We start from the raw sequence: 23,725 nt of genomic DNA on the forward strand, positions 1-23,725 counted from the left end.
TGCTGAAATCCACAAGTACAGAGTTAACATCTATCACTTCACAGTGCAACTGGATCAACAGGGAAATCGTGGTGTTTATCTTCTGGAGGCTTAGCAGCAGTGCTTGTGCAGCAGTGTGTGACTGTGTGAAAGCACTGAGGGCTGCTTTAACTGGAATTTTTGAGCTAAATTCCCTCCTCAAAACAAACCAAACCAAACCAGCGTTTCCCCTACAGCCTCCCAGAGCACGAAGGAACTGAGAGGCAGCTGTATTGTATTTAGTAAAAACACAGTCACCTTGTTCAGGGTGCACAACATCTGCAGGACCTGCTCTTGTTTCGCACAACTCAGATGCTTGTCACCCTCTTTACTTTTCGTGCTCTAGTCGGAGGAAGGAATTATTTTTTTTCCTTTCAGAAAATCAGCAGTGATGCGAAGTTTCCACAGAGTAATGCATTACGACACTGCTGTTGTTGAGCTCTTGCCTTGTAGCCCATCAGCAACAACACTTTTCCGTTTTTCCTTCAGACAGAGAGCTACAAGTGCGGCTTTACAGTAAATACCATTTTTACCCTGACCCTGCTGAGAGGGAGAAGCCATTCCTGCACTGAGGGCACAAGTGCCGATGAGAGTGTCAGACTTGTCACAGCTTGTTCTCATTACTGTTGGAGGGACCTGATTTGGGCAATGCGTTTCCCACCTGGAAGATGATAAATACCTTGAATTTACTTTGCACATTTACAAGGCTCAAAGTTTCTGAATTGTCCTTAACTGTTAACTCAAATATTTTTTAATCTGTCTGTAGAACAGTTTTGGAAATAGTAAGACACTACCTCCTAGGTAAGAATAATAGTTGATGAAAATGCTAAATATTAGTTTTAATTCCAAAAAAAAAAAAAAACAAAGCTGCCATATGATTTTGGGAGATCAGGAAAAATCGTTTTGTTCCTTGCTGTAAATAAAATGCACAATATTCTGTGCTGGAATTTTTACAAATAGAATTAAGTAAACCTTTTTTCCCCCTACAGATTCCCTTGGTCATTCTACTTCTTTACCTCTCGGAGACTTTTCCTCCAGAGAGCATGGGTCCTCTTGCCCTGTCTGTTCTGAGTGTAGGAGTGATCTTCCCTCAGCTTTTGTTCTATGAAAAACCTGACTTGTATCACTCCTCACTTTATTGACTTGCTTATCTTTTATTACATGTTATTTAGAGATACTTATTATCTTTGGATTATACTCTCTAATTTTCCCCATCTGTTATTCTTTAACTCCTTAATTGTGTTACTTAATTCAGTAAAACATTGCAGGATAGAGTTTACGTGTAACATGTTGTACAAATTAAAACCAATTCTAATGAGACAAATTGCAGTGACCAGATTGTGTTAAGTATGTGACCTTTAGTGGAGCAGTTCAGTCTAGTTTTAGTCCAGCTGTAAAGAAAAGTTAGACTGAAGAATAGTCATTAAACTTTAAAAGTGCACAAAAACCTCAGGAACATTTTATTTTATTTAATTTTGATCAGTGCATTGGACTCAAATGTTTTAAACCCAGGAATCCCAATTTGTAAAAGAATGTGAACAAGCTACCAAGAGGGGTGAACGAATTCTCATTTCTCTCAGCTGCACTGAGAGAAATGAGAGCTGCACTCATTTCTCTCTGTAGCCAGAGCAAAGCTGGTGGGCACAGTGCTAATTTCTTGGCATTGGCGGCAGCTGGCCCTTTCTTAAAATCAGGACTCCTACCTTTCATTAGTTTTATTCTGCGAAGCAGGTGAACAATATTAACTTTCCAGTATTATTCTGGCAAGAAGAGAGGATAGGAAACAATTTTACTTTGCACTCAAGTCCCACATCCAGTCAAAGGAACTAGTGTTTGTCTCATGGTTTTGTACCAGCTGCTACAGAGCTGTGTGTGAGCTCCCCTGACTTATTCCAAGATGCAGATGAATTGTGGATAAGCTGAAAGGCTCCCGAACAGAAGGAAGCAGGTTTGTTAGGCTGGATTTTTCCTGCATTTTAAGTAAACCATTGGTCCCATGTGTTAATGGCTAACTCTGTGAGTTTGGTAGTTTTACTGTGGAATTGACATACAACAACATGCTGGGAAAGATACAGGTTTGGCTCTGAAGAATTTGCTCTGGGTGACTCCTTCTTTAAGGCTTGGTATTAAACTCCTCAGACATTAAAGGCAAGCTGAGTTCTTTATTGGATAACGCTGCGTGGTGATCTCCCAGCCCATTTGAGTGGGAGAAATAATTAAAGATTAGTGTTCAACCACATTAAATACTTCTTAATCAAGCTGTTTTTCAAGCAGTTGTAAAAAAAACAGGTTTTTTTTAAATTTGCAAATCTGTGTGTTAAAAAAGGTTGAGAAAATAACTGGTAAATCCTCAAAAGGTGGGGTTTTTTTGTTTGAAAAGGAAGAAAACCTAAGTATAATGCTATCACTGCTGATTTTTTGGTTTTCATATGATATATGTTATTTTCAGTACCTTTGTGACTTTGCAAGTTGTATTTTAGTAGTTGTTCTAATGTTTTAGGTCTGTAGTTCAAGTGAAGATTCATTCTCTGGATGTTCATAGGGTCTGTGTTCCAACTAAGTGATTTATGTTCTCTTACTGGCAAAATAATAATAATAAAACGTCTTAATGTATTCTATTGCTCTGTTAGATATTTGAATTTCCACTTAGGCTGCAGTAGGCAGTGTGAGAGCAGAAAGCTAAAACCAGCACTACGGCAAAGACTGCAGAGGCACTCAGGAAACGTCAGCACTTTTGGATGGGTTTTTTTTTTTCCCCCCCTTTCCAATCCTTTTATCAGTGAGGCACTTGCAATTCACATTTGCAGATCAGGAAAACAATGTTAGACTTGCAGAGGGAGTTCATCTGTGTCCAAAGCATTTTGGTTAAATTAAAATAAAAACTACGAAAGGTAATGGCTTGTGCCAGCTCTTGCTGGAGTCTGGGCTGGACTAACATGTGCTGTGAGCCGCAGCTGCTGGGTTTTGTCAGCTCCTGCCTCTCTCCTCTCTGCAAAGTGGCTGCCCAAGTTCTTTGACATCTCTGTGGCTCCGTTGCCCCAGCTCAGAAATGAGGATGCTGTTTCCCCGGGGGGTTGTTTGCTGTGGAAGCTGCCGGATGAGTGTTTTGCCGTTAATCCCGAGTTCCTCTGTGATCCTGTCCAGGCTGTCCCCATTGCTGCACTGCACCGAGCTGGGGCTGGCTGCAGGCTGGGTGTGCTCTGTGCCCTGCTGTGTGCCAGGTGAAACTGCACTGAACCTGCCTGGATTTATCAAAACAGGAAGGAAAATTCAGTCTAGAAGCGCTGGCTTAGCTCAACACGTCTGTTTGGCCAGGATGCAGATGAGTGTGTTCTGGCCGTGTTGGGTGCTTTCCCCACAGAGGAACTCCTGCCAGGAGGGTGCTGCTGATGGACTGGCACGTCCTGGTTTGGCCTCAGGTCAAGTGATTTCAGCTCTCTCACGCTGCCTCTTAGGGTGAGGGGTTGGGGAAGTCTATTATTCCCTAAGTCTGGAATTTTTCCAATTTGCCCTTTGGGATACGTCGTGCTCCCTCCCGGCATTGGACTTGCCTTCCATTACAGAAATAGGGGGCTTGAAACTTCTGTCTAAGAAATAGGAAATCTATTAGTAATCCTCACCTTTTTTTTTCCAAATTAGCTGTTCACTTTTCTGGAATACTGCCATATTTTTCTGTCTGCTTTTCAGGATTTTGTTTTGGCCTCGCATTAATTTATCTAGTTTTCTGCAGTTACTATTAATAACTAATATTTACTTTGCATACCATTGCTGTAAGCTTCCCATTACGTCTGCTATGAGAAGCAGGGAATAAAAAGCTGGAACTTCAATATAAACTCAGTAGACAAGTTTCTTGTTACAGCCTTCTGCTACCTCGGGGCAAATTTTGTGAAGTGCACAGGCTGAGCCTGGTTGAGGTTTGCTTGCTTATGAAAGATGCTTAACAAAACTCTGGCACACTGTCAGGAAACAGAGAGAAACACTCCTTGACCATCTTAAAACAGGATGATTATAACTGTGAGGAGGCAGTTACAGGAAAAGAAGCATTGGTGACTTTTCTTCCATGCTGTGTCACTGATGCCACGCAGGCTGTCAGTTCCTCAGCCCACAGGAGAGATTTATGGAATCAGTCCACAGTCCAGGAGATTGAAAGAGGCAGGATTGTTAGCTAGAGGAGAGTGCCTTACAGAGAATAAAAATAATGCACTTTACAAGAAGGTTTTCATAGAAAACAGATGAACTTCCTGCAGTCCCCTGGTTCTGCCTGGCTGCAGGTTAAAAGTTGAGCATAAAGACAAAGCAGAGATCAAATATATAAATTAGCCCTTGTAGAACACAACAATGTCATGAAATATCACTTGAAAACCTGATTTACTTTTACACATGATTTGAAACGCACAATAGAATGCCAGACAAATGCAACTTGAGATGGTGGATTAAATGTGGTTTTATTTGTCCACACAATTCCACTTTTTCAAGCCCTTTTTGTTCTGCTTTGCGCGTGTCTTCCTTTCAGGTCTTACTAATTTTTGCCTTGCTAAGCCATTTTGTCACACTTTTACCACAGCTCTGCTGTGCCTCACTGTCGCACCACAGTGAAAGCTTAAGACTTCCCCCTCCTGGGTCTGAAATACTCTTTACTTTGTCTCTTCTCTATCCGGGTTGCCTGATCATTTGTCTGGGTTGAAGGTCTGCCTTTAAAGAACTAATATTTTGTTGCTGGCAAAATAAAGGGAAGGTGAAGGAGGGGTCAGGGTGTGGATCAGTGTTAAACAAATTGTGAAGGTCACAAAGAATTTTAATCTGACTTGAAAAAGAGACTTGTACCCAGCAGCACATTTTTGTTTGCAATAGCCTCAATGGACAATTGTGGCTACTTTGAGAATTTGGTGTAGACTGCATGACTGGTATAAATTGAATTAGTCTCGTGACAAGGACACAGTCCCCTTTTTTTCTTATCTGCCTGATGGGAAGCAGAAGAAAGGCCTGTGTGACACGTCTTGACCTGCAGTGTCAATGTGGGCTTTTGTGACAGGCTCTGATTTCTGGCCTCTCATTTGATAAAACCAATTTGGTGGAGGCTAGAAAGGAGCTTGCTGGACATTAAATGTACGTACAGGAAAGGGTGTCTGGGGGTGAGAACAGAGAGCTGCCAGCCCCTCCTAATCGTCATTAGCCAGCCAGAGTTTCTTTCTGAAAACGGGGCAGAGCCTTGGGGACACTCTCACCCCAAACAATGCACTCTGCAGTTCTGTGCAGGATCGCCTTTCTTTGTCCTTTTGTCATCACGGAGCCTTCCCTTTCCTCCATTTGCTTATTTCTTACATTTTTCTTCCCCACTCCTCTGCCTGCCTTTCTTCTTTTTCCGTTCCTGTCTTGCCCCACCCTTTGTCCCCTAACCCAGACTGAAACCTCTGCCCCTTCTCCGTGCTGAAGTGGCACCAAAAGGAAAATGAAGGTGAATGCTGGTTTTGCTTAGTATGGACACATCCCAGCTTTCTGGTTTCATGTCCATTTCCCACCCATTCCTGATGCCCTCCTTCCTGCCTCCACTGCACTGCTAGAGGGGCTGTGAACCTGGAACTGTTTATAGTTCATCAAGGGAAAAAGCACCCAAATGCTGACTGGGTAACAGGAATATGTAACCTGCACTCACAGTGCAGATCAAACCATTTTTAAATGTGCTTGCAGTATTAGAAAGACTTTTTGAATCGCTGTTGGTTTAGGTTTTTTTGTTGTTTGTTTTTAAACACGGTTAAAAATTCAGTTTTTCCCATCGATACATAATGCAGTGGGATTTTAATGCAGTAGATTCAGATCTTTTCACTGTAAATTTAAAAAGCTCACAAGAGAATGATTGCCATGTTTTTCCTGAATATTGATTTCAAATAAGAAGCTGTAATCTGAGCAGGGGTAGCCAAGTATTTTTGCAGTCAGTAAACAAATGGAAGCATGCTGAGAAAATTACATTTACACTACAGGCTTGCAATTCCAAGGCAGGAGAGTTGGCTGCAGGTACTCTGATAGTGAATCATGGCATTGTGCCGGCATCATGATCACACTTCCATGATGTTTGCTCGAAGTTCTGTCATTTGTATCAGGAATTCTGGTGGTTTTGGTTGGAGAGTCATTTCAGCTCATTCCACAGACCTCTAGAGGAGAGAAACAAAATTGAAAACACGGTGTGGTGTAACAAATCCAGCAGCATCTACTTTTCCAAGCACGTGGAGGTTCCATTAGCTCATGCAGATTTGAGAAATGTGTTCTCTTTGTTAACACAATGTATTTTTTTTTTTTCTGTTCTCTTATTCAGAGACCTGAGCGAAAACCAGATAAAAGGAATCCCTAGAAAGGCCTTCCGAGGAATCATTGACGTGAAGAACTTGTAAGTGACGACTTCATTAATATTTGTGGTGAAAAGCTTTCTGCTCACATTACGTCTGGCTGCTGCTCTCAGTTTGAGTGCCCCGTGTCCAGCTCTGTGCAGCACCAAAGGGACCCGGCAGGTTTTTGTCAGGGGGCTCACAGGCTACTTTGGTCCTCATGCCTGTGGACACACCTGGGGAGGTTTCGAGGAAAAAAAAAACATATTCAAAGGCTTCATCCCTTCCTGCAGTCCTGTCCCTGGAGCAAGATGTGCAGAGGAAAAATTACTGGTAGAGTTTGGGGATGGAATTGAAATGTTTTGCTTAGTTTAAGTCTTTTGTCCCATCGCTTCTGTCAGAAGTAAATATGACAAACTCTGGCACTCAGGCACAGTGGTTGAGCACAAATACCAGAAAATGAAAAAAAAAAAAAAAAATGGGGACAGTTAACTCCATTAAGGAGTTCACTGTGCAGGCTTTGACAGTTTATATTTAAAATTAAAATAATTTAAATAATTTAAAATAATTTATAAAATTTACATTAATTAAAGTTATTGTAAAATTTATAATAATTAAAAGAACTTATAAAAGCCTTTTAAGAGAGAAAACAGGACTAAGGAAGGCAGTCTGTCCTAGCCTTTTGCTGTAAAGTAGTCTGAAATAAACGTAATGACTTAGAGCTCTGCATTTCCCGAGCTGTTGGAGACTCTTACACGTTATATAACACAAACCCATTTTTGTGCACCCACACTCTAAGTCACCCTTGGCTTCGCTGGAGTCAGCACGAGGTGAACTGAACAAGGAAACAGCAGCCACTGACTGGGCAGGGTCAGGATTTCCTGGGACAGCCTGCAGCCACTCTCAGAAGCATTTCAGAGCCATTGCAGTTAGCACTGTTACCACACCAGTAGCTGAAAACTGATCCCCACTGTGTTAAATATTGGAAGCACAGCATAAATAGTGTGGATTTTTTTAAGTGGAGTAGAAGAAACAGCTAAAGGAGATCTGAAAAGAAGCCCTTTTCTACAGTTTTGCATCATACCCGTGGTTCTGTTTTCAGATCTTGCCCCAGTGAAATGCTCCCAGCACGTGATGTGATTGCTGGGGCATCCTGAAAAGGGCCAGGAGTTGGACTCGATGATCCTGATGGGTCCCTTCCCTTTTGTCGAGTTTTCCTGAGTTTACTTGCATTGTGTGATCTATAGGAACAATAGATGGTATTTTGTTTGAGAAAATCTAACTTTTCCCAGCTGCAATTCACTGTTAGTTGTCTGACTTCATTTCAGATAACAGAGTTTGTATTCAGAGTTTTGTTCACCTCTGACAACTCTGACAAGCTGTCACAACCAGCACAGGTGTTTTGATTTATGCACCCACTCAGTGCAGAAGGATCCAGGGTTTTTCCTTTCTGTGAGCTGATATCAAGGGATAACTGGCTGGAGTACTTACAGGAACCGTGTAAATGTTGGGATTTAAAGCTTTAACAAAACCTTGTATCTGTCAAGTTAGGCAGTATCTATTGTTTTGCTGTAAAAGACACTGTATCAGAAGTACTTCCCTGTAGCTACAGTTTGACTTCCGTGAGCACTGACCTTATCACAGAGTCATAAAATAATTCTGGTTTGGAGTGGTCATCCAGTCCAGCCTCCAGCTCAGCAGCACACAGCCTGGTACTCTAACAGATTGCTGTTGTGAGCCACGAGTACTGATTATTCAGATAAAGAGCAGGAGAAGCAGACTTTCACTCATATCTAGACATTCTTTCTTGATAAGAAATGTACTAATCCTGTGCCCAGGGTGGTCCATGGCAGCTGGTGACTGTTGCCTCCAGACGCAGAGCGGTGGCCTGTGACTTGCTGAGAAAAGCCTGCCACAATCTTGAGCCAACCTGCTGCTGGAAATACATTAAAATTTCTCCAGCTATAACTGTAAGGGTGTGATGCAAGCTGAACCGGGTTAACAATTAAAGCTCTTTAAGCAGTGAGCTCAGACATGCTGATTGCCATCTTCAGCCCGTGTTTGGCAGCCAGGTCTCTCCCTCGTGGGTGCCAGCAGTGACCATGGCAGCGAGCAGGGGTGTTCACCTGCCGGGGCAGGACAGTCTCTGCCTCGGGGTGCCCCTGAGCTGTGCCTGGTGACTGTGACACAGAGGCGCTGATGGCACAGCAGCAGGCTTGGCTGTTTCTCTGGTCATCACTCTGCAGATTTATTGTATTGTGTCAGTGTTCTTCCACTTTATAAAGCGTGTTTGTGAGGAATCTTAGAGACTTTGGGGCACGAGGAATAAAGCTACAAATTGTCCCATTCTCCCCAGCCCTTTCCAGTTTATATTTAGAATTTGTATAGGGACAGGCTGACCTGGAGTGGTCTCTATTGTCATGGCTTGACCTTTAACATGGCCTCTTCCAAAAGTGTCCCAATGTCACAGCAAAAATAATAACTCTGGAGGTACCATAATAGGGACACAGCAAGTGCTAGACCAGATGAAAGTCTCCAGATTAATGCTGTCCTTAACAGCAGCTTGGAAAGCTTCCCTCCGGACAAAATGCAGAGTTGATGTGATAAACTGAGCCAGGGCATGAATTCCTTTTGGATACCAGCTCTGAAATGTGCAGCCTGAGGGCTCAGTATAAATTACAGCCGGTGCCATTTGGAAACCCTGTGAGAATTACCCTGTCCCAGCATGGCCATGGCAGTGATGGACACAGAGTCACAGGTTGTGTCCAGCTGGAGCAGACTGGTGTAAGAAAAAAAATCTTCCAAAGGTGGAGGTGCTGCTGCATTTGGGAAGCAAAGAGAGCCTTTGGTGATGTCTCCCAGGCACCAGGGCTGCAGAGCTGGTGTGATACAGGAAACAATTAAGAAAAAAAAATAGTTAAAATTATATTGGGGGGGGATGCTATAAAAAGCAGTGTTTCGAGGTATTTTTCACTGGGTCTTTCTTTTTAAATGATAAAAGCTTTCTATCTTTATTCCCTTAGCAGAACAGTGAGCCCAGGAAAAAGGGCTTAGATTAGGGCTGTGCTAAAGAAGAGTTTTAAATGTCATGGAGGCCAGTCTTTTTGCACAAGACAAAGCCAAAGCAAAGACTGGAGTTCTTCAGACTCCTAAGTGGGAGAAATTTCATTGCGTGAATTATTTTTATATGAAGTGTTTTCTGCTGTTTGAGTACAAACATCATAGAAGCTGCACACAAATAAATTAGTGAATCTGTTTCTAACTGAAACGTAGAAATAACTATACAGCTTTTAGAAAGTTTCATGAGCACATAGTGTCCATTACCAGTAGTGAATTTATTTGGGAATTTGGCAAAAACTGACACTTTGAATATATTGTGGAGTAGATACATCAACTCGTCTCAGTGGTCCTAAGAGCTGAACAGGAGAGGGCAAGAGAGGGCCAGCCTGCAGAGCACACCTGTATTCAATTTCTGTTGCTTATTACTTAGAGAACAGGAAATGTTTCTTGCAGGAATCTAGCCCCAAGTAAGCACATTCATTTCAAGAATTAAAGTATACGGGTTTGTGTCTCATTGAGCTTTGGGCTCACTCAACGCTGTCAGCCATGGCCTTCCATCATAAAAATATATAGAGCTGCTGCTTGGATTTCTGCACGTTTCCCCTGCTCTTATCACATCCTGGCATTCAGGGGAGTGTTTTTCTGGTGAGGCATTCCTGCAGTTGCTCAGCCAACCTCACTGAGGGCAGCCAGGATCCCAGTACAGGGATATACAGAGCTTGATGTTAGGAAGAAATTCCTCCCCGTGAGGGTGGGGAGGCCCTGGCACAGGCTGCTCAGGGAAGCTGTGGCTGCCCCTGGATCCCTGGAGGTGTTCCAGGCCAGGTTGGACAGGGCTTGGAGCACCCTGGTCTTGTGGAAAGTGTCTCTGTCCATGGCAGGGGGTGAAACAAGACAATCTTTATGATCCTTTCCAACTCAAACTATTCACTGAGTCTATGAAGATCTCCCAGCCAAGGAATGGAAAACAGGAATCCAGGTGCAGGAGGATGTTGGGCAGAGTGACAGAGCAGCAGAGCAGAGGGGGAGCCACCCTGAGCAAGCAGCCATCCTGTGTGAACACCACTCAGAGCTGGAGTCACACACAGTGACACAGGCACTGCATTTCAGGGGTTGCTGCAGTTTCTTGTTCTTGACTCACTGGAACTGAGTTCCATCCACATGCAGCTCCTGCCTTTTCTCTCTCCTACGCTTTGGCTGTGAGAATCTGTAGCACTGGGATTCAGAAAAAAAAAAAAAAAGTTAACAGGTTCATGTGTCATGACAATCCCGGCTCATTGCATTTCTGTCTGAATACTTCTCAGCCTCACCTGAGATAACAGCTCCTATCCCTAGTCCTGGAAGAGGCTTTCCCTGCATCCTGGGGCCACTTAGCAAATTGTGGGTAATACCCCCCTTGACAGCCCTAAAGGTTCTTGTGGAGGAAGAAATGAAGCATTTAGATTTATGTTTTTAAAAATACAGGAATACATCAGCTCATATGTAACATTTAGCACATCTGCAAGTCAGTGTACATTTATTTTCCTAGTGGCTAAATTACCTCTGCAGTGTGGAAAATCAGAGCTCTGTGAGTACTGAAAAATATTGTTGTACCTATTAGTTTCAGTTCCTTATTTGTTAAATGGCTTTTCCTGGAAGATTCTGTTACTTTTTCTGCATGCATCTACTATTAGCATCAATCCATGGGACTTTAACAAAAATTAAACATCTCGATTGCACATTCAGGTTTTGAAAAAAGCTGAACTTGCTCTTTACATTGGGAGGTATTTTGCATTCACCTACACAAAATATTAAAATGTTCCTACGTAATTTTTTTAAACCATCACAGCCAGCTCCGCAGAGTATATTTGTAGCTTCTGCCATTCAGCCATAGGAATAATTAAACATACCTGTCAAGTTAAACTAATGCATGAACTAATGAATAAAGGAAATAATGGCTGATTTGTGTGTAGCCATTTCACTAGAAGAAAGCAAGTGATTGTGAGTTATTTGCCATACATAAATATGCAGTAGATCTTAATGAAATGTTACACTACAAAACATAACTCCTTTAGTCTGGGTTCTCCAGGGAGGCTATTATCCAGAGCCCTCTGAAATTCCTGGCCAAGGTTTCTTGACATTTGTGTACAGTATTCAGTGTTACTCTTGCAGTTTGCAGTAAAATAAAACAAAAAGAAGAAGATAAACAGTTGGCCAGATTTTCCATTTGTTTGGTGTAAAATCTGGAATAAGCCTTCTGAAGCCAGTGGTTGGCCTCAAATAAAAGCCAAGAAATGCCTAGAGGAGAACTGATTATCACATGTTGGGTTATTTATTTGCTTATGTATCTCCCAACGGACTGAACAGTGTGTATCCACATTTGATGGTGCGCATGAAAAGCTCAGTCTGTTTTAAATAGGAATACAGGAAAATTTAAGGAAAGGATATGTTTGTTATGGAACATGTTTCAGGTTGTTTTGACAAAGAGCTGGCAAAACAGGTCAGAGGCATGGGAAGAGCTATTTGGAATACTCATTGGAGGCAAGGCTTTTGCGCTCTTTAGGGGGACAAAAAAAATCACACTACTTCAACTGTATAAATTTGTAAATAATTTTCCTCCTCCGTGTCCATAAATTCACACTGCACTCAATATATTCCAACAGTGTATTCCTTTCTATCTCCCATAATTGGTCTTCATTGTGATAGTGACCATAATGAATTCAAGAGAGATCTCTGTGGCCATCGCATTTGCTTTCCTAGAAATGTCATTGTCACGCGGCATTATTATAACATTAAAATAACAAGTTACCAACTTACCACTTTCTATGGAGAAACACCACCTGCAGCGTCAGTTAATTTTATGAATACATTAGTTTGAGCTTTTGCCATCTGTTCTACCCCTTATAATAAATGCAAAAAGCATATATTTCACAATTAACTCATTAAAAGGATATGATTGATTGGAATGCACACCCATGTTCCCTACACAGCAGTTAAGGTGAGATGTGCAGAACCGACCAAGCACAGAGAGAGACTCAGAGTCGCGGCAGAGGACGTTTTGTGAGACAGAAGTGTTTCTCTCTTGGCATTTTCAGCCACACACACAGGGCCAACACATCAAGTGACACAGAAGGGTGGCACGGATTTCTTCATTGTTCTCTTGAGAGCCCTGGCCCAGCCCTGCAGGGGCTCCCTCCTGGTTCTGCCCAGGGAGCTGCTGCGTCCCTGCCTGAGAGTGTACAATGACCCTTGTGGGTTTTTTCTATTCTATTCTGTTCTAAATCACTAACCTCTAAAATCTACCTGCCTGGATCTTGCTGAATGACTTTCCTTGTCTGTCTTACAGTAAAAATAAGAGAAAATGTTGTAGCAGCCCTCTTATTAGAGGGTAGAAATGAGCCAAGGCACAGACTTCTCGTTAAACACAGCATAAAAAGGGTCCTGGTTTATTCCTCTTTGTGACTTAGTCATCTTAACTCCAGCGATTCACTGACTCTGGCTGCAGCAAGCTCCTGCTGGAGGTTTCCCTTGCAGCCTCTGACTGCTGGTTAGTTCCTGCTGAACTCTGACTGCAGGGATCAGTTTGCTGACTCTGAGTGCAGGCTTTTACCTGCCTAGACTGTGACTGCAGGTTCCAACAACAGGCTCTGACTGCAGACCCAGACCGACCTCACAGCAGTGATCCTCTGTCCCCAGGATCCTGCTTCATGATTCTCTCCTTCATGCCTCTCAAGGTTCCTCCTCTGTGATGATCCTCCCCTTATCAGCTCACCCCTCTTTTATCTCACTCATCCTTCTTGGACACAGCTGTGACTCATCAGGGGTGAGGCTGGATTGGGTAATTAACACAGCTGTCACTAATCAGGGGTGTGGTCACTTGTATTCCCTTCTCCTACAGAGAAAAGCAAGAAACCCTAAATGCTGTGCAGGCTGGCTTTGGGTGGGCAGGAAGGTGTAGGGAGGAATTGTGTTTTTGTTTATCCCAGCTGGAGGTGCCTTCCTGCTCGTTCTGTTTCCATCAGGAATGTCACAGCTGCTGCAGCCACAGCCAAGGGAAAGCCTGTTAGGAACATGGAGATAAAAACTTGGATTTAATTCAGAAGCTGCATTCTTGTAATCAATTTTTTTTCTCTGCCTCCAGTGAATGGGCAGAGCCTTTTTTCCTCTCTGTGCTGCATTGGAGAGATGATGTGTTCGTTATAAGCATCTTCCTGATGGCCTGTGGGAGCACAGGGTCTGTGCCCTCCCTGTGTCCTGTCCTTGTATCCCTTCCCTTGCAGAAGAGTATCATGCAGGATGGCTGTGGGTGAGCACGGGGTCTGGAATAAAAAACTAATTCTGTATTTTTCTAGAATGTGCTGGACAGAGGCAGAGCCTCCTCAGTAACTGAATGATGGTGCTCTCTGGCAGTTTATGGGAATTGTCATAAAGTACTGTGGGGTGTAAGTGTTTTTACAGCCCCGAAACTCCTGTGTGTCTCTTTGGACATCATAAGGAATAGTCATTATTCAGAATTACCTTCTTGTTAGGAAAGTTTCATAGGATTTTTGCGATGTGCACTGATGCCAAGAGATGCCAGTTCAGCAGAGATCTTGCTAGTGAGTGAAACAGTTCCAGTCTTGGTAGAGCATTTTTGTAAATGCTTGGCATTGGTGTTATGTCAGCCCTTCAGGGGACATTTTAAAAGGGCATGAAGTGATAGGACAGTGGGGAATGGCTTTAAACTCACAGAGAGCAGGTTTAGGTTGGATATTAGGAAAAGCTTCTTCCCTGTGAGGCTGGTGAGCCCCTGGCACAGGTTGCCCAGAGAAGCTATAGCTGCTCCACCCCTGGAAGTGTCCAAGGCCAGGCTGGATGGGGCTTGGAGCAGCCTGGGACAGTGGAAGGTGTCCCTGCCCATGGCAGGGGGTGGAATAAGTTGGTCTTTTGTGCTTTCCAACCCAAACTGTTCAATGATTCTGTGATCCTTTGGTTCACGGGGTCATCTGGAGGGTTTGGTCCCAACCTGCAGGATACTCCTGTGTTTTAGGAGAAAGGCTGTAAATGAGACCGCTGCTCCTTGCATTATTCCCTGACAGCCTGGGATGGTCCCATGTGCATCAGGGAGCAATGAACAGACATGTGCAGACTAACAACCTGCAAAGTCTGCAGCACACCTGACAAACACTGGGTAACCCCAAAACAATTCCATGAAGTATTTAAACCTGGGCCGTATTTGGCAGTGTGATCAGACCATACTTGTATTTTTTGAACACATTTGGGTTTATGTAATCCCCTATCTCATGTCCCTTGCTAATAAATGAAACACCAGGTGGACAAAGCAGCACAGCACGATCTTAAATCTGTTGAATGTGCTAAACTGTGACTTATACTTCACATGAGATTGATTGCACAGATTGAAAATGCGCCGCTGATTTACTTTTTTTTTATTTTTTAAATGAAAACATCTGCAATAAGTAGAGTAGATGTCTGCTCTGTTCTCTTGTCCACTTGCATTTCAGGAAGTGTTTGTTTTCATGGATGTCTGTAGTTGTGGGCTCAACTGGCCACAAGGGATCTGTCACTGACAACTTATTAAAAGCTGAACCATCACTCCTGAGGAACAGATTTCCTCACTGTAAAGGTTGCTTTCCCCTGAGTAAAATGTCAGATAAATAAAAAGCTGAAAGATCTCTTTAGTGTGTTCTACTTATAAAACAGAAGTACATAAGTCAATAGTATTTAGTACTGGAGGATGTATGTTTGGTGGCATTTAATATTTTTTAAATTTTCATTTTTCTGAGCTAATCAGAGCTGACTGCCTCTATAATAAGGTTATTCATAATTCTGATTTACCCAATTTCTGTATTCTGGATATCCACTGCAGTGTATATTGGTTTTAGTATTAATTTTTGGGCAAAACCACAGATTTTTTTAATATTTCTTGTAGAAGTAAGACAAACATCAATATCAATTGTTTTCTCCTTTTCTAGAGATGTATTTTAAGCATTATTGAAAGCCTGCACTTTAATTGTTCATATAATGTCCTAATGCTGATGACAAGAAAGATGAAGTATCCCACACAGGCCTAAATCATCCTTCCCATCTACCTCAAGTTCTGTTCTGATCTTCCCTATGGTTTTTTATGCATACATAATTTATTGCCTTCTCCAGCCTGAGAGGGGCTCCTTCTGCAGGCACCAGCCATGAGCTCTCTTAGTGGTCATTGGTGGGGCTGGAATGGTGACATGGATGTGCTGTGTCCCATCAGGAGCACGGCGCAGCTGACACAGGGATGGGAATCCTTTGCACAGGAGAATGAAAAAGTCCAGCCTTTGTGTGTCAGAGCCTCAGGCTTGATGGTAACTTTTACAGTTTCTCTTCGATTAGGTGAAATCCGGGAGTCTGGAGATTTAAATTGTATGTAACTTACTTACTTAAGTGGGACATCGGTGGAATTTTTTAAACAAGATCACAAGCTCCAGGTCCAGAGTTTGATAAAAGAAAACCTCATGCCTAATCCTGAATGGGACCTGTTATCTGGGGTTTGAAATCTGCTACAAAAACTCAGGGTGACTATTGCTATTTTCAGAGATTACTTATCTGCTTACTTATTTCGCTGAGTTCTGCTCGCTGCTTTCTGGGCTCATTATTCTTTTATCCTAATGAAGCACAGATACATTTTGATGCAGCACCCATGCTGCAGCACTGCCTTTGTATGGAGAGTAATGAATAGCAGATTTGGCTCTTTTCTGTTTCAATAGACTTACAAGAGTCTCTCTGACAGAAACAAACTCCAGAAAATACCTTGATTTAAAAACAGGCTATGTGGTATTCTTACTGTCCTTTTGATATAAAACTTGATTAAAATGGGATGTGACATCAGTTGAAAAAGTATGAAAATCAAATTTTCTTTATTACGTACGTGTTTAGGCTAACCTATGCCTACAGTTTATCTTTGTGTAATTTATGCTGTCTATGTGCCATGTCTTCATTTTGAATACATTTGTTGAAGATTTCCTGTCGCATTCATCTATGATTGTCAAAAGGAAGTTTTATTCTAAAAAAAAGAGATAGTACTGGTTTTAATTATGAATCTAAATAGCTCCATAACCAGAGTGAACTCTGAATTTACATCATTTTTATGATAGCCACACCATTCCAGGTTTATTGATTTTGTCATTTGCTTCATTACATTTAATGCAAACCTTTTGTACGAAATTATTCTGGTGCTGTGCTGACCACGGAGGGGTCAGCATGTGCAGTCTCTAGCCAAAACAGCGCAGCAGTATCATTTTAGTGCAGACTCCATGGAGAAGGGGGGGTTGTAAATACTGTCCACCAGCAGAACAAAGTTTGCCTTTTCCACTTGACCTTCCCAGCTGGATGAAGTTAAAACCACAGCTTGAGTTGTCCTTTTTTTTTTTTTTTCCTCCACTCTTCTCTCCCTGCGTGTTTGGCTTCAGCTGTTTGGTCAGTGGGACAAATGTCTGTTCCTGGGGAGAAAAAGGTGTTTGGGGGTGGGTTTGGGCAGAGGATCCCTGGTCTGTGCCCATGGAGATCTCCCCAAGGACATGGGCTGCAGGAGTGCTGAGTTCCTGCTCAGAAGCTGCTCTGAAGAGCAGCTTGCTTTTTTGGATTTCAGGGCAGAGACGCTGGGTTTCTGGGGTCTCCAGTTGTTTTTCCATTTCACTGGGATTAAATTCCAGTCTTTCCTTTTGTAAATAGGTAACCATGTGCCCGGATTTGCTGTACTTCTTAAGGTGTCCCTGCCCATGGCAGGGCAGATGGAACTAGGTGATCTTTAAGGCCCCTTCCAACCCCAGCCATTGTGTGATTGTATGAATAAAACTTCTTGAGTTCTTAATTAATACTGCATAACTTTTTCTGGATAACACAATTATCATTTTTAATCTAACTTCATTTTAAAAAGTGATGCAAACACTATGCAAAACAGGTAAGTAAATGGATCCTTGTTTTCCCAGAAGGCAATGACTTAGGCTCAAAAATAAATTTCACCAATTGATTAGGGGACCAGATTTCCTGCACCACTCTTCCTTGACCACAAAATGAGATGGATGTCCCCCAGCTTTTGACCCCAACTCTTACCTCAGCTGCAGCTTTTTTTCCTGACCCAAGCCCTCAACTCAGCTGCAGCTTTCTGTGTGAGAGGAGAGCTGCCTATTTAAAACAAACCCGTGCAGCTTCTTGCCACATTTAGAGCCCAGAAGGGAAGGATTAAATTTCTCATTCAGTGATTCAGTCTGTTCCATGGCTTTGCTATCCTGCAGTTGGGTGGCTCCATGAGATAAAGTGTACAAAAACAAAGCCACCTGCAATCCAATTCCATACAAAATTGATATGCCTTGAAAGAAAATATTAAACTACAGTGGTGTAACTGTACTGTAGAGTTTTTTCATCACGAATTGTTTTTGTATGAACATATGCTCACTGTGTTTGTACAGCAAGAGATGTTATACAGTCCTTTTAAACAGCTCAGTTGCTGCATCACTGGAAAATTTCCTCAAAAGAAGCTCAGGCCATGTAAATCCTCCATGGGTATTAAGAAGATCCTAGGGAGGATCTTTGTTTTATTAAAACAAAACAAAACAAAACAAAACACAGTGTTTTTGCTTGGATCTGCAGTGTTTTCTTCCTGTAAAAAAGAAGGATCTAAATCTGAGTGAAGCACAGAGGGAATTCTCAAGCACTCAGACGTCTCTGATGAGATTAATAGAAATGAAGTTGATTATCTAGGTGCAAATCTGAGGATGGCTTTAGTATAATAGCTTTGGGGTAGGCAAGAATCAGAGCCCTTTTGTTTAAGAGCAGATGACACTGGGTGAGTGGAGACAGCAGCAGTGGAAACGGCTGTGAGATGATGGTCTCATTTGTACAGCTGATTTCTGCTGCTGAATATCATTTCCCTCCACTTGATTTTTTTTTTTCCCTACCAAAGGCCTGTGGTATCTAATTTTGCTTTTGTTTACCCTTTGGTAGTCCCATAAATGTCAAAGAAACAAATGAGAGAATTCCATCTTCATGTGGAAGTATCCTCTGCTCCAGTCTATTGTGGGGTTTTTTTAAAGCTCTTTTTGGAGTTATTTTTCCAACTCATTGAGCAGCACAGTAAGCACTGTGGCAATGTGCATACAGAGTTTGTCCAAAGTGCATTTTCACACTTAGGATTCTTTTTCCTTTCTCTCTTGTTTGACTAGGGAAAGCAAGGATTTTGGAATTGTTTATTTGAAGAAACAGCAGAGTTTCATGAATGAACAATCAATATTATTTCCTTATACAAATTCTGCATCAATATCCTGTCAATCACAAGTTGCTTACACGGCAGTCATGATACCTTAATGCTAAAATGTAGAGTGGTGCTTTCCAAAAAAACCCCTCAGAAAACCCCCAGCCCAGACCCAAACCTCCAAACCCTAGAGTTTAACTCATTTAAAGAGATAACAGGCTGTATAAAACTGTGATGTGGTGCACAAGAAATCTTAAGGCAAATGATTTGCATTAAGATGCCCATAAGCAGTTCTTGCTGCATTTCCAGGAGCCCAGCATAAAGCATCCAGCCTGCCTCTCAGGGCAGCAGAACAGGACTCTCCCATACACATAAAAAATTGGCTTTTTGTTGCATGGGGTGGGAAATGGAGCTTTCTGGAGTGAAAATTAGCTTTAGAAATGAGATTGACCTTTTTTTTAATTATTTTTTTTAAAATTTTTTTGGTGTGACCCTTCAGTAGCCTTGTATGCGAACTTCACCCTTGAACCTACTTTATTTAGTATTTAATTTATATGCTTAAACTCAGGTCATATGCAGCAACGGCTATTGATTAGGTCCTGCTTTTAAACCCAGTCTTAAAGCGAAGATGACTGCTGCAAAGAGGTCAAGTGGTTTGCCCGAAATAATTCACTGAGTAAGGGGGACTCGCAATTATCTGAACCATTTGAGCAGGGGGTTGTTGTTGGGGGTGTATTTTTAGTTTGGTTTTTAGCTCTCTGCCGACAGCTCTCGCTGCTTTATAGAGACGTGGTGCTCTCCCTTCCTGAGATGAAAACACAATTAAGGGTTAATGTTCAGGCAGGGAGGGGGAGCAGCCACCCCTCCACAATAAGTTGGGCAATGAGCAGCGCTCTCAGGACAGTGACTGAGAAGGATGGGAGAAATGTCCTGTGAAGCCAATTGTTCAGGTATCCTCTTTACCTACTTACAAAAAAAAAAAATTGTTGCTTTGATTGCAAGAAAGAAAAAAAAAAATCGGGGCAGGGCTTTCTTGGGGCTGTTTTAGTTCAGTGCTGCCACGTCTCAGTATGAATCAGGTTTTTGAGGTTCTGTCTGAAGGGTCAGGTGAGGGAACTGCTGTGCTCTTGTGATCCAAACTTGCTGCCTAATCCTACCTGGGAGTACAAGTCGTCTTGCACGTGGTGTCCTTTTTGTCATGACAGTGCTGGCTGAGGAAGCAGATGTCTCTCTATGAATGTATTTATGGACTAATGTCAGGGAAAAATACTAATAAAATATACACCACCTAGCAAGGAAATTTCAAAGTCATCTGGGATAAGTTAATTTTTGAGATTCTTTAGTAGTGACTTCAAGTTTGTAAGGCTTGTAGAATTCTTATTCTGTGACTAATGAGTAAATGTGAATGCACATTTCAGACCTGTAAGCATTTATATTTAGGAAATCACAATGTCTAGTATGACTTGAAGAGTTTTTTTTAATGATTTCAAAAGGAAATACTTTTCTTAAAAGAAAATTAAAAGAACAGTTTACAGAGAAAAATATCAAAGTCTGTAACTTCTAGGAAATCCTGTACATGAACCTGCCTCTATAATATTTTCTGTTGATATCAGAAGCTCAAAAATTATTTAATAGTACTAACCATATGTCTAACTGTAAGCCATCTTCTGTCCATATTTTTGTTTTTGAATTCGGCATGGAGTTATCTCAGGATGCTGTTTTTACCAGGTTTTGACGAAATAATTCTTTCACACCTACATTCATTATAAGTCCTGCCTTTATAGATAAGTACAGAGTTTTAAGTCGCTCAGATCTCCTGCAAGATGGAATAAATCCCTTTGGAGGTGACCTGTCCTCCTGTTCTTGCAGTGCCTGTTGTTTTGGAGACTGTGGTTGTCCCTTGGTACTTAGGTTTCTGCACTGTGATGTTTCAGCTCCCAGGTCGAGTTATTCCTTGCCCAGCACTTTATCTCTCCAGGAGATGGGAAATCCACAAGGAAAGCTGAAAGGCCTCAGCACCTGCAGCCTGCTTTTCAGTTCCCCCCAAGAATTAACCTTATGTGAGGATATACCAGTAGGGTTTTGATGACTTTTCTCCTTTCAAGCACTGCGGCCCAGGAGAACACCAGTGCTGTTATACATCCTTTACCTATATCTTTGTAAAGGTACTTTGGGGCAATAATAACATCTATAATTATCTCTTGCACTGTGTTCAGACCTTTGTATATAAACTCTCCCTCCTCCACGTTTTACATTAGTATTATACCTATCCCAAGGCTAGAGAAGAACATTTTAATTCGGGAATGATGCAGGATAGTGGAACTGGAAGAGATAAGTTCAGTTCCTAAAATTTTGTAAAACCTCATGGTGCTGCTGACAGCTCAGGGGAGGAGGAATAAATACATTAAGGGGCGAGGGGCTCAAATGCTACAGCCATCCCATAAATGCCAAAAATAGATGGATGCCATTTGTTTTTATGAATTGAAAGAAGCAGATCTATGGTTACATGTAGGTGGAAAGAAACTCCCTGGTGAATATGCACAAGAGCTGTCACATATGCTCCGTGCCATGTTTCTGAAGGATACGTGGCAGTGCCACATTGATTTGGTAAAACATTGTTTGGGAAGTTGAAGATCTGCTAACAAAAACTGAACGTAGTCATCCAAACATATTGGGTGCTTATGGTTCATATGGGCATTCAGATAGAACATTTGTTCCAAAGTGCTCGTAAACATAAATCTGCAGGATGGATTGCTGTCCTTAGCCCGGGTGACAAACATTTCACAGATGATGGGAGTTTGGCTGCCTTGAAAGCAGGAAAGCAAAATGGATTTTCTTGTCAACTGTGATCCAGTTTGCTGTTAATTCCAGAGCATTTTACGAAGTAGTTAAAAACTGATGTAATTACTAAGTGCCTAGATAACCAAGAAGAACATTGGGTTTGATTCCCATTTAATCTATCAGGAAACTTACTTATTTTGGTTCCTACAATATTTTCTGGGGTTTTCTGTTGTTTTACTTTTCTTAAAGATTTCTTCTTTTTTGTTCTAGAAACTGGGTATTCTTTCCAAACACCTCTTGTTCTGGTTAGCTCTTTTTAAGTGTTTTAGGCCTTAATTTGTTAGGTGCAGGTGTTACACTGGCAGCATAAGGGAGTTTGGGAAGTGTTCTAGACCTGGTGTAGACAAAGGACTGTGGTGGCAGAGGGGAACACAAGTCACACAGGCAGAGCTGGTGTGACATCTTCAGAAATATGTCATAGGATGAACAATTTGGATATGGACAGCTACTCAGGGAAGAAGACTGCATCTTCAGGTTCATGTTCAACTGCCCAACAAACACTCACTCCATGTCTGTGAGTGGACCTCAGGAATGGAGATAATGAGGAATCAACTGCAGGCTGGCCTGCTCAGGACTCTTGCATGAGACTTCGTTGAATGTAACAGAATATCAGATTTTAGTGCTTAGTGGAACTCTCTGCCAGTCTTCTTAGTCTAAGGGAAGTGTTATTTGCTTACTCATATATAAATACATGTAGATGTGACTACCTAAATTCCGTATATAAGCACACAGAGTGCTCAGGAAAGTGCAGCGTACTATTTTTACAAACTTAGTACAAACATAAATTAGCATATAAAAGCAGAGCAAGATTTCACCCCTTCATTACAGTTTTTCTACCATAAGCAGGTAATGCAGTAACCCAAAGCACGTATTGTGTGTTAACCTGTTTGTTTGAAATCATGCGGGAGAACAAGCAAACCCGGGGCAATGAGGTATGGAGTCAGACTGTGAAAGTAATTCCAGTGGGACTCTGGATGGGGAACTTGAATTCACTGCCTTGAGTAGTGAGAATGAAGTCTGATGCAAGTGCCTTAAAGGCTTCTGAGGTTCAGGCTGAAATGCAATGTGTCTCTCTCACCCTTAGCACCAATTCATCTAAACTCACCCATACTCGTACCTAGAACTGACTATAAGTCAGCCACAGCTCTGACTTGCAAAATGGGATGTGATGCTAAGAAATGACAAATGTAAAGACTTAAAATTACAGGATCAGGGCTTTGCATATGTGTTTAAGCAACCATTGGAAAACAAATTTCAAAGGTTTTTATAGTCTCCACTGCCAGCCCTATTTTGTATCAGTAAGAGGGCAAAAGCACAGGGCTGTAGTTATAGATGAGGTACTTGTGGCTGCTGGTCTTCCTCAGTTAGCCTGAGAAATCAACCAGCAAAGCAGAGAAACGGTTAGGAGTTAGAATTTGGAGCTGCATGTCATTAGGAGCGTTTTTGTGTTAAAAACAAAACCTCTGATACTACCCAGGCACAAAACAGAACTAAGCCAAATGGCGATAAATTCCATGTCGCAAAAGCAAGATGCTGTTGCCTGATCAGTATATAGAGGACAAAGGGTAAAACAAAGCAAAATCCTGGAAGCACATCCTCCAGCCCTGCTTTTCATCTGGAGATGCCACTTATTCATCCTAAAACAGGAACCCACAGCTGTATTAAAGATGAAATGGCCTGATTTGGAAGCCCTTAGAAAAGCTTCTGAGCCTGTGTTAAGCGTGGTCAGTGCTGGAAACCCCTATCAGAATGATTTAAAATTAATGCAGCATCTTGAAATACGAGATTTGTTAACTCTTCCTCCAGTGGCTGTAGGAGTTGGTTAAAAAACTGACTAGGACCATGTTGAAAAAAGTCCCCCAATCCAAAATGGGACGTGGAGGTATTTAGAAGTGTGATTCCTTCTCCAGCTTTAACTGGCCGTTTTTGGATTTTTAAAAGCAGTCTGATAAAACAGGCTTTGGTTGAAAACTTATTGGTGTGTTGTACTAAGAAACTACCATTTATAACTGCAAGCTGTTAATTGGATGTTATCCACAAGTTTTTAATATGAATTTTCTAATTACAAAAGAAAAAAAAGTTACCAAAAAAACCCAAATCAATTGTTTTGCCCAAATTTACCAGCCACGCAGCAAAGGCAGACACTGTCATATACTCCCAATATTTAGTGGTTTGTTTGAATTTTTGTCCTAAGAGCTAGAAGAACATATCACAAGTCATTGTGTGATTGTGGGTGACAGCATTAATCTAATGTTCTATGGGATTTCAGAAGGACAGATTT

The 23,725-nt window shown here is 41.9% G+C and overlaps 1 protein-coding gene and 1 long non-coding RNA gene across 2 annotated transcripts in view; one reads left to right on the plus strand and one right to left on the minus strand.

Moving 5' to 3' along the window:
- SLIT3 (slit guidance ligand 3) overlaps positions 1 to 23,725 on the plus strand; it is a 474,694-nt gene that overhangs the window by 234,237 nt on the left and 216,732 nt on the right. Inside the window, exon 6 of the mRNA XM_066197152.1 lies at positions 6,329 to 6,400. Within this exon, the coding sequence (XP_066053249.1) occupies positions 6,329 to 6,400 (72 nt within the window). The remainder of the gene's footprint in view (positions 1 to 6,328; positions 6,401 to 23,725) is intronic.
- Positions 8,777 to 13,091, minus strand: LOC136297296 (uncharacterized). The gene is made up of 3 exons (XR_010723126.1): positions 13,047 to 13,091; positions 12,195 to 12,217; positions 8,777 to 10,613 (listed from the first exon to the last, which is right to left on the minus strand). It is a non-coding gene; the product is annotated as an uncharacterized lncRNA (long non-coding RNA).

This window comes from Chamaea fasciata, unplaced genomic scaffold, assembly GCF_029207755.1.
Source record: "Chamaea fasciata isolate MVZ Bird 193981 ecotype frontalis unplaced genomic scaffold, bChaFas1.0.hap1 SCAF_15, whole genome shotgun sequence".
NCBI classification, from domain to species: domain Eukaryota; kingdom Metazoa; phylum Chordata; class Aves; order Passeriformes; family Sylviidae; genus Chamaea; species Chamaea fasciata.